Genomic DNA, 16140 nt, shown 5'->3' with positions numbered 1-16140 from the left:
GCCGAGAAGACTGGTTTGGGTTTTTTTCTATATTTTTCCTCTTTGCTTTTCCCTTCGGCTCTCGCGCATTCAGCTTCCTCGCTTTGATCTTCTCGCTGGTTGTTTTGCACATCCCGCTTCACCCCGGGATCGGTGATTTCATATCTTGTCTGAGATGACAATTTTCTTAGTCTGCAACCCACCCTCTCACCCGTACCGTCTTTCCAACGCTATGGAATGTTACGTTTACATACAAATATGACGCTCAAATAGATGAGTTATGCATGAAAAGACATTAAACTAGTACTGACACTATTTAAGTGTCAATAAATTAAAAAATTTGGAACTTTACCTGATAAAAAATAAAAAGAAGAGATTTCGTTCACAATATAAGAGGCAGAACCAAAGTGGCAAATCTTATTTACCCTTTCGTTGCGTCATCCCTACGTTTGTTTCAGTCCCTTTTGTTCAGTACAATCATGTTTGATGTTGAAAATTATTTCCTAAACGAAGTGCGTACGAATGTAAATCAAGAATATACAAATGTGAGCTGAATTATCTGAATTAGGTTTGATGAAGAAACGAACGACAAAAGTTTTCTTGTCGCGTTTTTTTTGGTTGAAATGAAAAAAGATGATGCATTAACGGATGTCAAAGAGATCGCTGTAACGATTACACTTAAGAAGAGGAAAATTTTGAGAATAAGTTGAGGATAGTGTACAACTGTGAATTAGCAAATGTAATGGCTAACACGTATCCGAAAATAGAAATAATGCCTCACACTGTATTTACTTTTATAGTTCAAATATTACACAAAAAAGTACATCTTCATTTTTCAAACGACTGAAAAGTTATTTTGAAAAAAGTAAAAACAATAAACCACTTTTTAATTTTGCTCATAGAAAATTATATTCGTGGAAAATGATTCTCGTTGAAGTTTATTGAGGCCTTCGCATGAAATAAACCGTTTGGGATTGAAAACTTGTCAATGAAATAACATTAAGGAATATGTTAGTTTAATCTTCATTTGGTTTCTTATTAAAAATGTGTGGTTCTATCGAAGTGGAAATTTTATAAATTTTGATATAAAAAAAAATGAATAGTGAATGTAATGTTTGTCTTTTAAGGCTTGAACTTATTCTGCTTATTATTCTAGAGGCCCCTAGAACGCTTAATCCAACAAATCCACTTGAAGGAAGGCAGGCATTCAACATTGCATTCCAGCGAAACAGACAGCCACTGGTACGAATGTTTCTTTGGAGCTTTAGCCGCTTTTCCGAGCCGATAATGGTAGCTAGCTACGACAAGAGTCAGGGTTTTGTTTGGAGAAATGGGTGGGGATTCAGAGGTGACGACCGGCATAAATACCTCTTCCCTTTGGACCTTGATGTAGGGATTTTCCCGCGACAAACACACGAATAGTTCACATTGCACTCATTCCACGCTTGGCAACAAAGTTTCTGCACAACGGACCTCCGTTTGATCCATCGAACGAACACTCCGTGTGTGTGTGTGTGTGTGTGTGTGTGTGTGTGTGTGTGTGTGACCTTTACGGTGGCGGGGAGTCGTTTCACATCCCAGCCTGAAATGTTGAAACAAAACGGAAAGGCTTCGAACGCGTTTTGAGTCGATGGTGCGAAGCGAAATTGCATCTTTCGCGAGTTTGTCTTTGCGCGAGGATGCGTTTCGCCTTTGGGTGGTCCAGTGCGTGTGTGAAACGATCCGCTCGACGCAATGCGAGACGGAACATCAACAACCGTTGCTGCTTTTTTCGGGACTTTTGCGTCTCCTCCTCTTCCGCTTGGGGACGAAACGAAGCTGCCAAAGGTACATTGTGTTCCGTTTTAGTACCCGCTCTCTTCTACCGGGGGTGGGTGTATGGTTGCATGCGCATTCCGTTACCCCATTTTCGGGCCCCAAACAATTTCGCCCATCCCACGCACAGTGGGATTTGCCCAGCCTCGTCCTTCGCGTGGCGTGATTTTGCTTGTCCTGTCGCACCCTTTTCTCTGAAGAATGGCAAGCAAATGTATCGGAGAGCCGACCGAAAGGATTTGTTTTTCACCCGTTCGTTTTGCGTTTCATCGCGAAAATACAAACACACAGACACGAGCACGCACGCACATCGGTTTAACTGGCCAACCATAATCCCCCTCTTACTAGGTTCAACGACGAGAGAAGGAAAGGAGGTGAGAGAAAGAACGAAGAATGAATTAAAAAAGCAACCCCCGTGCGGAAACTGTCCCATGGGGCAACGAAAGACTTCAACGGCCCGTGCGGGTAGGCAGCGCAAGCGACGAACCCCGGGCGGTTTCGCCGATCGGTCGTCCGTAAAGCGTTTACGTCGCGTTTACAAAAAAAAAAAAAGAAAAAAGAGATGCACCACGCGGTCCGCGGTGCAATCCGAGACGAATAGATAATGCTGCTGCAAGGCGTGTGTGTCACCTTCGTCACCGCCGGCGTCCCCGGGCTCCAGCGCCGGACCGTACCGCTGTTGATTTTTTATGCTTTTCGATAAAGTCCGTCCAGTTTCGCGACGGACACGGACACGGAAAGCTCGTACCGGCGCGTTGCGGTGGAAAGGGTTGTCTGGGTCTGAGGGGCACACACACACACACACACTGAATCACATACATGCATAGGACACAAACATGAACCATCGCCGGGCAGCACGAAGAGTCAATAAAAACGCTGTTACCGGTCGCGGGGGTTATTCGCGTGACAGTTTTTTACTTTTCCTTCGAGTGACTTTTGTTTTATGCTCTCCCCGGAACATAATTCACTGTCAATCATAAGAAAAGAAAAAACAAACACATAACGTATGAAAAGAGAGAGGGAGAAAGAAAAAATCATCAATTGCAATCCGTAAGAAAAATAACAAACAAATAAACAAAGTTGTTTTATATCAACAGTGGCGTTTTACTAAGTTGTTTCCTTTGGTAGAAGCCATAGCAAATGGGAGGTGCAAGGTTTTGTGTTTATCAAAAAACATGTACGGATAGAAATCGTACAACCGATTGCCAGAACGTGAACCAACCACAAGCGTGCCATAAAACAGTCGAGCAGTTCGAAAAAACATTTCGAGCAGTCATCCAGGGGTGAGTGGTTGTTCGCGAGCGAGATCTCGAGCTCTCGTTTTCTCTCAGGCATGAGTGGGGTTCTCACAGGACCGAAAAGAGGGAGAGACATTTTAGTTTCTGTGTTCGAAAAATGAAGAGAGCGTAGGGAAAATAAATTTAATCTACGTGAAGGATATATGAAATGAGAGATGTGCATCCAGCATGCGGCACACGCGGCGTGTGCTGGATTTCTTTCTCTCCCCTCTCTGTTTCTCTGCGTGTTCGCTGCAGGACAGGGAAAGCAAATGCAGCAGCCGTAGGTTTCACAAGGGGTGAATGAAAGCGCAAGCATTTGTGTTGTTTTACGGGGCGCTCAGAGAGTGAGTGACGGGTGTATCAGGTTGCGAGTCCAGCACAGCTGCGGGAGCTGACGACGGTGCGTCCAGCAGGGCCACGAGTTTAGTTGCAATCGAACAGCAAGCCGAACCGGTCGCTTTTCAGCCCGCAAAACACTCGCGTACTTCGAAAAAGAACGATTTTCCCTTCCGTGTGCCGTGGTGGAATCGTGTTCGAGAAAATCCATCGTTGCACAGACACACCGCGGTGGTGTATCGGTGCGAGTGCCCTACCAAACAAACAACCGTCTCCCCATTCGCGCCCAGCATCCGGCAATTTCCTTATCTGGCCGCCAAAAAATTGCAAATCAAATTCAAAATTCTTCTATCAACTTCAACCGCGCGGGTTCGATTGAGCGATTTTTGGTCGTGTTTTGTGCTGGTGTGTGATTGTTTGTGCACACGGGTGGTTTTGCCACCCCCCCCTCTTCACTCTCCTCCCGCCCTCGTTTGATGATCACCGCGGGAAAGTTCAGCCGCCACTTGGCGCGATGCGAGCAAATTTAAAACAAAAAAGTGGAAAATAGCACATTTTCCATCGGCGCGCTTTGTGCGTGAGTGTGTCTCTGTGTGTGTGTGTGTGTGTTTCGGTGTGTGTCTGGGAAAGTATGCCCTTGCGTTCCTGGCACCGACCGACACCGTCCTCGATCAAACGGAGCGTTCGGGGCTTTCCCGCCGGTCGCCGTTTTCCCCGGTGTGCGAACTGAAGACGGACGCCATTTCCAGCGGGGTGCGTTTTGGTTTTCCCGTTTGCCGTGGTGGGTGTTTTTTCTTCGTTCCGGTTTGTCCGTGCGCTTCCGCTGCGACAGTGAAGAAAGGTTCGCCAGCCAGATAACGCGGAGTGAAACAAGTGAACAGCCACTGCACACAAAGAAAATACTCAAAGTGGGTTAAGGTTTTTGGTGGAAAGCGAAAACTCTGCATCTCGGTGTCGGGTCCCGATTCCGTTGGATTTCGAGCGATCGCCCGCGATGATGACGATTGTCGGGATGGCCCGGTTGGCCGCCGCGTTGGCGCTGGTGCTCGGTTCGGGCGCGCTGGCGGCGCCGGAAATCGATGCCGCCGGCCCGTCCGCCGGCCCCCGCCGGTTTCACGCGAAGTTTGTAATCGACCGGCGAACGGCGCAATCAATCGGCATCAATCACCCAACCGCCGTGCCACCATCCTCAACCCGGGGGCCCGAGACGCCCCTGCCGAACGTGGCCAAGCTTCGCTCGACGACGCGCTGTCGGGAGGGATGCTTGCAGAAGGTAACTATCACACCATTTTTTTTGCCATTTTAGAGACTTTATGGAATCACTTTGTTGCTTTCTAAACCTTTCTCGTTCTGACTTATGCCTTAAAAATTGAATTTACTTTTATCTGTGATGGCAATGAACAATGTGAAGATATATGATTTTAGTTTTATAACTGGGGTTTTGCTTACCACTTTAAAAACAGTGTTTTTGGTATGTTTTTAAAAATGTTTTTAGTGATTTACAATCCACTGCTGCTCTGTTTTTTTCAATATTACTGGAATTTGATTGTTAAATATGGGTCGCTTAAGAAGAATCGGGAGACTGTCTGTCTTTCCTAAGTGTTTCTTAATTGCTTGGCAATTAAAGGTACCTTTCTACAATCGAACTTTCATCTTTCTGCATAATTGACAGAATGTTTAGAAACTCATACCAAATGTATTTCGGTGGACAGAAAATGTTTTACAAAAATTTTCACTGTAAGATAAGATAGTATCGTTACTTATTTTATTACCTGTGTTTGACCACAGCAGATTTGATTTAAACGCGAACGCTGTCCTATTTGTTCGCAACTTAAAACAAATTCTTTTTTTGATGATGCTTTCACTAAAAAGTTGTTAGCGTTGTTTTTTGGTATGAAAATCCGTTGCTAATGCTTTGTTTTTCCGTTTTTCTAAACTGGAAAATAGAATTGGAGGAATAGAAAATCCCGCAAGAGACATTTAACTAGTTTGGCGACTTCCAAACAAGAGTTTTACTTAAGAAAACTTTTGACATGCAATTTAAAGAATGCATTCGTTTGCTACATGTATTTCCCAGTATTTTCGACGGTTTATTCGATGTCGATTCGGTCCGGGGTTCCATCCATCACCTCCCATGCGGCTACCTACCCTTTTCGTACTATGTACTTTGGTTGGAGTTCATTTTGTTCGTCGAAACGAAGTTGTTTTTTTTTTTAAATTTTTTTTTGTGTAAAAAAGATGATTTCTCTCGCAGCGGTTTCTTTTTCATTGCGGGCCGACGCTGCCGTCGCCGCTTCTTCTTCGGGTGCTCAAGATGTTTCTGTTTTCACTTTCCATCCACCAGTGGAACTTTTTCTTTTTTATTTCAGTGCTTCGTGTTTTATTATAAGGGTTTTTGGATGGTCTACATTAAGGTTCGCGTTTGCGGAGGAATATTTCGGAACAGGGAAAGGAATGCGAAGCCCCTTTCCTGCAAAAGCGTAGGGGTTTCGGGTAGGGAGGGACGCAGAACTTGTCGCTTCCCGGCGTTCCCAGGTAGACACACGGCTAGATCCTAATCCCTGGGAAAGGCACATACTGAGATGTCGGTTGGTTTTTCCTTCGGTTCGGTTCCATCCCAAGGAGGGCTTTGTTTCTTACGCTTTTTTTTTGTCTCGAACCCCGGTAGTTGGTTTATTAAATCAGCCATATTTATGTCTAAAACAGGCGAAGGGACAAAATATCGCACACACACAACATTGGCGTGGGTAATTCGGGTCCACTGGCAATCAGCACACAAATGCGGCACATCCCGTGAATCCCGCGAAAATGGCGCTGACGAGCATAAATCAAAGACGATCATAAATGCCGCCGGTAAATGCGAATCAAGCACACACACACACGCACAAACGTCTACCCGAGCTGCAATTTATTTCAATCGAGTGCATCCTGCCCGGGGTTTTCTGCGACACACCATTGCGGGTTTGCGGTTGTAATTATGGCGCGACTGAAATTGAGCCGGAGAAGCGTGATGCGGTTTTGCTGATTCCGTGGCGACGCGCCTCGCCTTTGCATTTGCATTTGCAGGCCGGAAAATATTAACCGGACTGTCTGTCTGTGTACTGTGCACGGTGACCTTTGCTCTTGTCCGGTTTTTGGGGCGCACGATGATGATTTATGGTAGACTTCAAATGGAAAAAGGGAAAACATCGATGGGATGAGAGGAGAAATATTAAATATTAAATTATGACAAAAAACGTACTGGAAATAACATACAAATGTTCAATTATATATCCTTGAGGGAATATAGAACAGTTCTCAATCGAAACTGCCTTAACTTACTCCAGATAGATTGAAGAACCAAAGCCCTAAACGATACATTTTGTAATTACTGTAGCTTACTTCTATGTTAGTACACGTTGTTTACGTTCGTAATAAATGGAAGCAAATATAGCTTCATAGTTTATCAACTGCGTTGGTTCAGTCTCGTTGTTCCTTAAAATATAGTCAGTGAGTGTAGACATTTTCTTACACCTTCAGCTTCAGTTTGATATTGTTTTTATTTATTTGTGAAAATAGTTCATTTGGCTTATCTTACAATTCATTTGAGTTAGTTTCTAACTTCTTTTTCGTCAATCCTTTTTACCCTTGTATTCCTATACACCAAAATGTAGGCAACTATTTCTAATATCTTTGTTTTAGTTTTGTTTTCAAATCCTTTATGTAGAATTGAATCAACCGGCAGGGAGGTTTACTTCTTAAACTAATCATATTGAACAGAAACCGCCTTTAAAGACAGGTATTTTCTTTAGTTCAGTATCGAAAGTTTAAAAACTAGACAATAATGAGAGTTGATGTTCCATTCAGTTGGAATCTAATGTAAAGTAAACTGTCACATGGAAGTTGATGAATAAACAAGTTTGTAGCAATTTGTTACTGAAACCCACCGTCTTCGGAAGAGCGGATGACAACTCCTTATAAAAGTACTTGATTTGTTCATTCCGTGTAGAAAGAAGTACTTTTATTATTATTCTTGAGCGTCTAGTCATAAAGGTAAACAGCAACAATCCCTGCTCGCCATCGACGAGGGGTGAATGGAGTTTTTCCAAAAACAACACAACCTCTATAGGAAAATCAGTCTCCCTCGCCGTTCGGTTCAGCTCTGGAGGCGTTCAGCTGCATTTTGGTTGCACATTTTGGGTTGCGCTCGGTAAATAATTGGATTCGGCTGCATTTTCTGGAGGAACGCACGCCACTATCAATTGTATTATTGAAACATCCGAGCTGAAGGGACGCTGAAGAAAGAAAAGCGGGCAACGGGGTAGGTCCCATTTGTTGTGCCCCTAATCGTCGCCTGGACGGTTTTCCACCGGAGGTTTCACTGGAGGTAGTGGAGGTTCGCCGTCGGCTGACGTGACAGCGTTTGGATTGAACCTTCCGGAGCGAAAGGAGTGGGTGTGGGTTCGAAAATCATCAGACATGCAAATCGGGCTCCGACAAAACACTACCTCTTCCTCCTAGCCAGCGAGCGTACGGTATCTCCACCTGGGGGCGCTTCACCTAACCAAGTGAACCAGTATTGTGTCAAAAGGCCGGAAAATTTGGCGACACGAAAGCGCAAACGGGATACAAACACAACGAGGGTCTTTTTTTGAGTTTCCTTCCCTTTTAAGTGGAGTTTGTTTTTGGAGACACCAGATGGTAGCTTTAGTAGCCTGAAGAGGGTACTGGGTTCCATTAGGTATTGGTAGTTTAAATTCAAAACACGAACTACTCGGATCTGGAACTCTGCAGAGGAGGAGACCGCAATCCACCGGCCTGTCAGAGAACAATACCAATTAAACATGGCATTCCTCGGATAAACCTCGGACGTTCGGTGAAATGCGAAACATGTCCCGTGAAGGACATCACTGTTTAAACCTCTATATACACTCTTCCCCCTCCTTCCTCAACCTGCCACTCCAGTTTGGTGGAGATCTCACCAAGGGACGCAGAATGCTTTTAATCGAAAAGCCACATAATTTGTAGAAATTGCTGCCTGTTCCGGGTGGGGTTCAGGTCCTTTCCGGTTCCGATTCACTGCCCTCGAAATCGAAGCTGGCGGAGAATAGGTCCCGGTGGACCGTCCGGTATCGAACCCCCCCTCTTTTCCCTCGCCAAGGAAGATGAATTCCCGTTTCGTCCTACGTGTGACTCTACAAGGAACTGGGTCCGCTTAGCATTTCGTGCAGAGACGATGGTAAGGAGTGTAGAGGGGGTGTAGAAATTACGGTTGGCTACACACACACACACACGCGGACGTATACGCACTACCTGATCGCAGTTGGAAGGATGATTGTCTTGCGGCCTGAATTCAAATCGAACTCGTTCCAATTGCGGTTCCCGTTTCAGCAAAACCGAACGGAGTCGGTTTCATTTGCATCGTACCGGTTGCCGGAAGCGGATGGAAGGAGTAGATGAACCACCTTTGACTTACCCGGGGCACCACTTAACCTAACCACGGGAGAGGCAAAGATCTTGAACGTAGCCTATTTCTCGGCGGATTCACCTTATCTAATTGCTTCAAGACTAAGGTCTGGCAGTGGTGAGAACTTCTCATTTGACAGGACCTATGGATGCTATTCTGAACCATTGACTATCCAGTCTCCACTGCCCATTCCAATGCTAATGAGGTTGGGAGTTCTGGACCTCGGCTTTTGTTACTCTATGAGCTATCACGACGTGAAGTGGGCTCATAGTGTCACGGTACACCACAATGGATGTCGTGGGTTCAAATCTCAAACATGACCATCCCGAACTACGATTTGCTGACCAGAGGCGCTCCTTAGAGAGACCTTCCAAGTTCCCTGATTATCCTTAAGGTCGTGCTTTATTTACCTTTCATATTGTGGGTACCCCTCACCAACCGCAAGTAGTTAAATTAAACTTCATAATAGTCATCAGCAATCAAGCGGGGGAGAGAGGTTTTATAATACCACCCGATGTTTAATTGTAGGTCGATGAAACATGGAAAAGAAGGCACATAAAACCTGTCGCTCTCGTCTTTGTTTTTACAACACTCCGCTCATAAAATGAAGGCTCGTTAAATAAACTTGCTTACAACGCAACTCCGTGGAAGGCACGTAAACAGTGAGAGAGGGAGAGGGAGAGGGAGAGGGAGATGGAGATATCGTGGGCGCCGGAGTTACACTGACTTTGTCTTCGAATGTAGAATGTTTGGATTTTAACGGACCTCCCTATTATCCTATTGACCCGCGCAACGGGCACTTGTTTGGTGAAGCGTTGGCCATTACCCGCCGGGTGACAGGTTGATCAATAATTAAAGCAATCAACCGTCGCGGGCAAGCGGGCTTGTGCCGTCCTACAGCCTGCCCGCCGTAGCGAAGTTGCAGCTGCAAAATTGGCTGAAATCAAACGCACATAATCGTTACTTACGTCGGAGCTCCGTCGGACGTCGGCCATAACTTACAGACCGGGCTTGGCACCGGTCCAGGCTCCATGTGGCGGAAATGCTGTCCAACCCCAGGTCCCGGCGAAGACTTTCCTTTTGCTGAAGTAGTCGAGAGGTTGTGTGCTGCTCCCCAGTTCCAGGTTCTAGTAGTGCGGCCTCAGAAGGAGCCAATTAGGAGTCCGGCCCGGTCGGGAAGTTATTGAACTGAAGATGCTTGAACTTTGCCGACACTGGTGATCTTCAGTTCAGAACTCCACTCCGGAAGGGTGATTACATGGGAGAAAAAGTTCACCAGACACTAAAAGTACTCCAACATGGCCGCCTAGAGGTGAAGTGTTTTTTTTCGTACGCCTCAACATGGCGTCCATTTGAATGCCGTTCGTCCGGAACCGAAGTGCAACAACTGGAAAATACTGTTCCTACCATGCAGAGAGTTAGGAAAAGGAAGCGCTTGATAAAACTCCGCAACCAAAATGGCACACGGACCGTCTACCTAGTTTCGTGAAGACCATTTTGTCTCCTTCTCTCGCAGTGTTCCATTTTGGTTTGCCCCATATTCATCACGCAACACGAGACCGTTTTGTTCCTTTTGTATTGTTCCCTGTTTTTGATTTCAAAGTGTGTGTGCGTGTGTGTATGACTTGATTGCGAAAAAAAGGATAATGCAATTAATTCGCCATATTAGCTTCCGGAGTCGAACTTATTCCAGCGCTCGCGAGATTCTCTCTTCCATGTCCTTTCTTCTTTGAGCTTTAGCTTTTGAGAAATTCCTGAACTACATTGTTCATTCATTATCGTTCTCTTTTCTTGCCTGTATTTTCTTCTTCCAGCGTTCCATAAAGGACATCCTTTGCACGCAGCAGCGCGAGTGCTCCATGGTAAGCGATATTTCTTCTCTGGCAATAGGAATAGGAGCTCCTAGGATGTCTTCCGGCTGGCGGTGACCGGAAATTTGAATCTTGACCTGATCGTCATGCAGGGGAAAATCAGTGCTGATGGAATTCCATCCCGGGGTTGTCGGGTTTTTGGGGGTTTGGAGATGGTACGGTAGCACCGAATGACAGCTGCGGGAAGCAATTAAATAAGTCTTCCGTCCAACTCCACGGTGGGGATGGCTGTGGAGGCGTTAGCAGGAAAAACCACTTCCACTTAAGCAAATACGCGTCGGAATCTTCTGCTGCCTCCACCCTCGTATGCCCTCGGTGTGTGGCACACGGGAATTTCTGCTCGTCGGGATATTAACGTTATCCAATCCCCATTCCTGAGGGTGGAGATTGTCGAGATTTTACGGACCCCATCCCTATTCCTCGGAACGGATATCTGGCATACTGTCGTTGCCAGATGCCGTAGGATACACTGCTGGAACGTACTACCAAACACAGACGCCATCGCTCATCCCCTAGGACGGTGATGAAGACTTTCCTCCAGAAATATTTTAGATTCTGGGGTGGCATTTCTTCTGGCGTTCTTCCCCCCCTGAAGGCCCGAAGTAAAACCAACACAAAACATCCTCCCGGAATCAATACCGGGAAACATTTAGAAAACCGTTTCCATCCCGAAGAACCGGGACACCTTATCCCATCTCATCTAGAGGCAGGTAGAGATATAGGTAGGATGGGTAGAACAAAACTTTCAACAATGCTATTCCTCAGCTCAGAGCTTTCCACACGGCAGAACTAGGTGAAGTTAATACGTAAGGGTCGAAAAACATCCGAACAGGGAAACAGGTTTCGAATATTAAGGGCTCGGGACAGGTGTGCACTAGAAACTCAGACAGGTAGAGCGGCCTCCGGGGCTGACCTAGAATCGATTCGTTCGATTATCTCGCCGGGAATGTTTTGGACTTCTTCTCGAGCAGCTCGGGGATGGATTTACCTTCCATTCTTTGATGGGTAAACGAGGGGCGGAAACATCGACAAGTGTTTCGGACTGGTTGTACCACATTCGCAGTCAACTTTCGCTTTAGCTGAGCTCTCAGAGATCTCTGCGGTTCGAACACCGAGAAAAAAACTGTGCATCATTCAAAAATCTAGTAACACTTCTTTTGTACTCATAAACACTTGACTGGGTAGACAAGCGCAGGTCATATCTAGAGCTATCTTAGGTAAACAAATCAAAGCTACCTGTTTTAATTTTTGAGATTTTTTTTTTCAAATCTTTGGTTTCATCTTTGAATCAGAGTTTCTTTTATAAAGCTTTGACTATAGTGTGTGGTGCCTTTAGCTGGATTACAAGTTCACTCTTGGTGGATCTTAGTTTGAGTCACTTGATACCAAACCTACCCTTCATCATTTACTCTGCAATAGCTCAAGGTCTTTTATCCCTTTTTGCAAAACCAGACTACAAAACATAAAGTATAGGAGATAATGTTCTGTTTTCATTTCTTCGACCACTTGTAATTTGTTATGATAGTTATTGAGGGACTACTGTTGTTGTAGGAGTACGTATTTGCGAAATGCTCTAACCGGTCCTTCTTTCTAGAGTGCTGGGACGTGTGCAACCGTAACCACCAGCTGCGGAAGGAGAACGAGCTAGCGCACCGGCTGCTGCTGAGCCTGGTCCGGTTGATCCGCAACGAGTCGGTGGTGACGGCGGACATCGAGTGGACCACGCCGGAGGAGCTGGTCCAGCACCAGCCGCACCCGGGCGTCCCCTCGCCGCTGGCCGCCAGCGAGAACGTCGAGCGGCTGTCTCGCATCGCCCGGGACGGCTCGGGACAGCCGGCGAGTGCGGCCGCCGTTTCGCGCATCATGCAGACGCTGCAGCGGACGGGCACCGGCGGCGGGTCGGTGACGGCCACGAGGCAACCCGCGACCCAGGAGTACCACCAGTGTCTGGTGTCGTGGGAGATCTCGGGCGGCGGCCTCACCGGCAACCTGCTGACGGAAACGTCCAAGGTGGAGCTGTCCCTGTGGCCCAACACCAAGTACCACGTGCACGTGACGTGCCGCAATAAGGTAAGCGTACCATCCTGTACTTCTAACAACGCAGAATCCTTTCTCCCAAAAGACGTCGGCGATGCATTTAAAACAACTCTAACATCCTTCAAACCAGTTTAAACTATGTTGGTTACAAACAATAAAATGTAATTACAGCCTTTGCTTTGAACTTTATCTGGAAATCAGATGTTGTCTCTAAGGCACCAAGTTTTGAACTAGCTCATCAGCATCCCTCTCTAACCAATTTGAGGTTATCTCTTACTCATCAGCTTTTGCCTCTCTTCGACATCATGAACATTTCGTTTTCTTTTGGTTTATCGACTTGTCGGCTTCTCAAAACTTCCCATCGTTTTCTGTTTATATGTTTTAATATTAATTTTCTTACGACTTTAAGAACGACATGGCTGCATTACCATATGTTTTCATATTTGTATCTCAACATATTGTTGGAATTTAGAAAAGTTTGTTGTTATGTGATCGAATTCGAGCATTTAAACTAAAGCTTAAACAAAAAGAAAACTAAAGACTCGAGCAAGTCTTTTTCCTCTTGTATGAAAAAGTTTCCTGCTGTTCGATTTTCACTCTCTTTCGTCTTTTTTTCGGTCGGCTTGTCAAAATACTTTCAGCGCTTGTCCCCTCCCCCTATTACATTTAGGGATAGGAGTTTCAATAAGTTTGTTGTTATTTGATTGAATTCGAGCTTTTTGAAGACACTTTTGAACAAAAAATCAAAGTTAAAAAGAACTCTTGGCTTCTTTTTGCAAGAAGAACTTTTCTACCAATTGACTTTCGCTTTCCATCGAATTTTCTTCGGTTGTCCTGTCAAAACGAACTATCACCTTCTGTTTATAAGTTTTATTGTTTGTATAGAATCATTTTTGGTGTAGTTTTGAAGTGTTGTTTTAATGAATCGAATTCTAATCGTACTGGTTTTATTTCGTTACGCAGGAAACGGACGCCCTGATCCGATCGTCGTCGCTGCTGGTGGACACGAGCGAGGCGGTCATTGTGAGCCTCCAGGGAACGACCACTCCCGCGACAACGACGAGTGACCGCCCGCTGGTGAACTCCGCCATCAACTCGGCCGTCCGCGACGAGGCGGAGGTGTTCGTCCCTTCGGCCGACGAGGAGGTGCTAGGTGAGCGGCATCAGCAGCAGCAGCAGCAGCTAGGTCAATACCAACGACAGCACAGCTTCTGGCCGTTCGATCGGTCCGGCGGGTCGGCGTCACCGAGCGGCTCGAAGGAGGCGATCATCCTGGGCGTGTTCGTGGCGTTGCTCGCGCTCGTCCTCGTCGCGCTCACCGTCGTGCTGGTGGTCCGCCGGAAGCCGGGTTCGCACGAGGACCGCGAGCTGCTGATCGAGAGCGAGGTGCTGCCCAAGATTCTGCACGTTTGATAGGGGCACGCCGAACCGAGGCGCCGGCGCCGATCACTGTTGTAAATAGTAATCAATAATGGATAACGCAAAAAACAACCAAGCAGCGACAACCACGCGTAAGTTTGCATTTGTTTGATTTTCTTGATCCTTACTTTACCAAAACGAGAAGATAAAGAGAAGGTAAAAGCGCCCTCCCGTTAAGCTCCACTGCCTTCAGTCTGAGCCATCCTCCATTTCCCACTGACTGTTGGTGCAGTTATTCTACCATTCGAGATCGCTCGGTGGAAAACTCGATTCACGAAATAGCGAAACCCGGGGAACGGGAAGCATTCTGATCAAACGAACGTCATATAAGGAAAGTATGATAAGAGCAGGGTTGGTACAAGAGATCAAGCAAGAAATACTAGTCTTAGAACGTGTGGCAAATTGGGCACGGAGCTGCCTTTCTGTAGCGTAGTTATGGGACGTCTTTGACCACGAATTAGGTAGAATGAAGAGCAAAAGCGAGAGAGAACGAGAGACAGGGAAAGAGAAGGAGAGTGGGAGTTAGTTAAATTTTCAAAGAAAGCGACATCGCAATAGCACCGCATGTTGCCAGGGAATATTATAAAAATGGAGCAATGTTAATAATATTTATAACAAATGAAAAACAAATATGAACATAGATGTGGACAAACAGACTGGAAAGTTCTAACCAGCGATTGCAGCATTACTACACCGATAAATCACTTTACACAGTGTTACTTTGTGAGAGGAGTAAAGTCAATATAAGAAAAAAAAACACACATAACTTTCATCCCGTAAAATAGTTTCAGTGTGAGACAAACTAGCAAATTTAACAACAAAGTGAAAACCCAAAACAAATCCCACAAAATCTCCCGTAAAGTAACAAGTAATAAACTGCCGGTAGTAGAACGCTCTAAAGAGAAAGAAAAGAAAGAAAGAACGAAAGAAGGAGAGCAAACAGCGTCCAAGAAATCCCAGAAATAGTTCATCAATGTTCGAAGAAAATGACGATAAGCGCCCGTTTAAGGTTGCTCCAAAAATACACTCTACGCTGGAAGAAAAGGGCGAGGGCTTAAACCGAGGCTGTGTGGGTTTCTCGCTAGAAGCTAGAGGTAATCATGGATGTTTTCAATGTGTTCCGGATGTGGTTAATACATACACACTGGCAGCGAATGGGACAACGACAACGGGGGGAGGAAGAACTTATTAAAAAGGAGTGTAACAGAGTTTAAAAGAAATTGAACAACGACTAACGACATGAGAATCACGGAGGATGCGAAGTAGCAAAAACGGAAAGCGAGCGAACTGAGGCACGTCGTTGTCCCCTCCCCCATTAGTCTAACAATAACTAAAGATAAAGTAAAAATACATACAAAATCCTATCTTCGCCCGTGTCGCTAGCGGGAAAAGTCGGTGTAATATAAAGAAGCAAATCATGTGTAAATTTATGTAAAAAGACTGACTCAAAATCATTGTAAAATAAAGCTCTTTTAAAATATAACCACAGCGTGCGACTTCTTCATTTTTTTTGGCCCGTGACGATGATGACCCGATACTCGAAGGCATCGTGTCCCAGATCGTTCGCCGGTGTCGGACATGAATCTCTTTCGCTAAAAATAAACCAAACTGGTCACGCCAGGCTCGCCCCGCTCGCTTGGTAACAAGCGTTCCCCGATTGAACCCTATCCGATTTCAAAAACCGTAGATGTGCGTCGATGTGGTTTGTGTCGCGGTTAAGTCTACGCTCACGGCCGGAGGCGGATCAAAACAGTGCCAAAGCAATCGGATTTACAAGTAAGGGCTGTTTTCAATGAAAAGCAATTCGTTCAGTTTACGTTTTAAATAATGTGTCTATGAAAAAACAAGCAATAGTATACAAAAAAGTTGAATATACAACATAGAATTAATGGATTTAACTATTTCTCTTGTACAAAAAGAAGGACTGCAACACAATGTTCTTTCAAACTGTGAGTCT

General features: G+C 45.5%; 1 protein-coding gene across 1 annotated transcript; it reads left to right on the top strand.

The window, feature by feature from the left end:
* Positions 1 to 4422: 4422 nt before the first annotated feature.
* On the top strand, positions 4423 to 15647 carry LOC131269359 (uncharacterized). The gene is made up of 4 exons (XM_058271709.1): positions 4423 to 4683; positions 10671 to 10718; positions 12324 to 12797; positions 13728 to 15647. The coding sequence occupies exons 1-4, from the start codon at positions 4423 to 4425 to the stop codon at positions 14175 to 14177; spliced, it is 1233 nt and encodes a 410-aa protein (XP_058127692.1). The 3' UTR covers positions 14178 to 15647.
* The last annotated feature ends 493 nt before the right edge of the window (positions 15648 to 16140 follow it).

This window comes from Anopheles coustani, chromosome X (assembly GCF_943734705.1).
Source record: "Anopheles coustani chromosome X, idAnoCousDA_361_x.2, whole genome shotgun sequence".
NCBI lineage: Eukaryota > Metazoa > Arthropoda > Insecta > Diptera > Culicidae > Anopheles > Anopheles coustani.
This window is presented reverse-complemented; position numbering and strand designations above follow the sequence as displayed.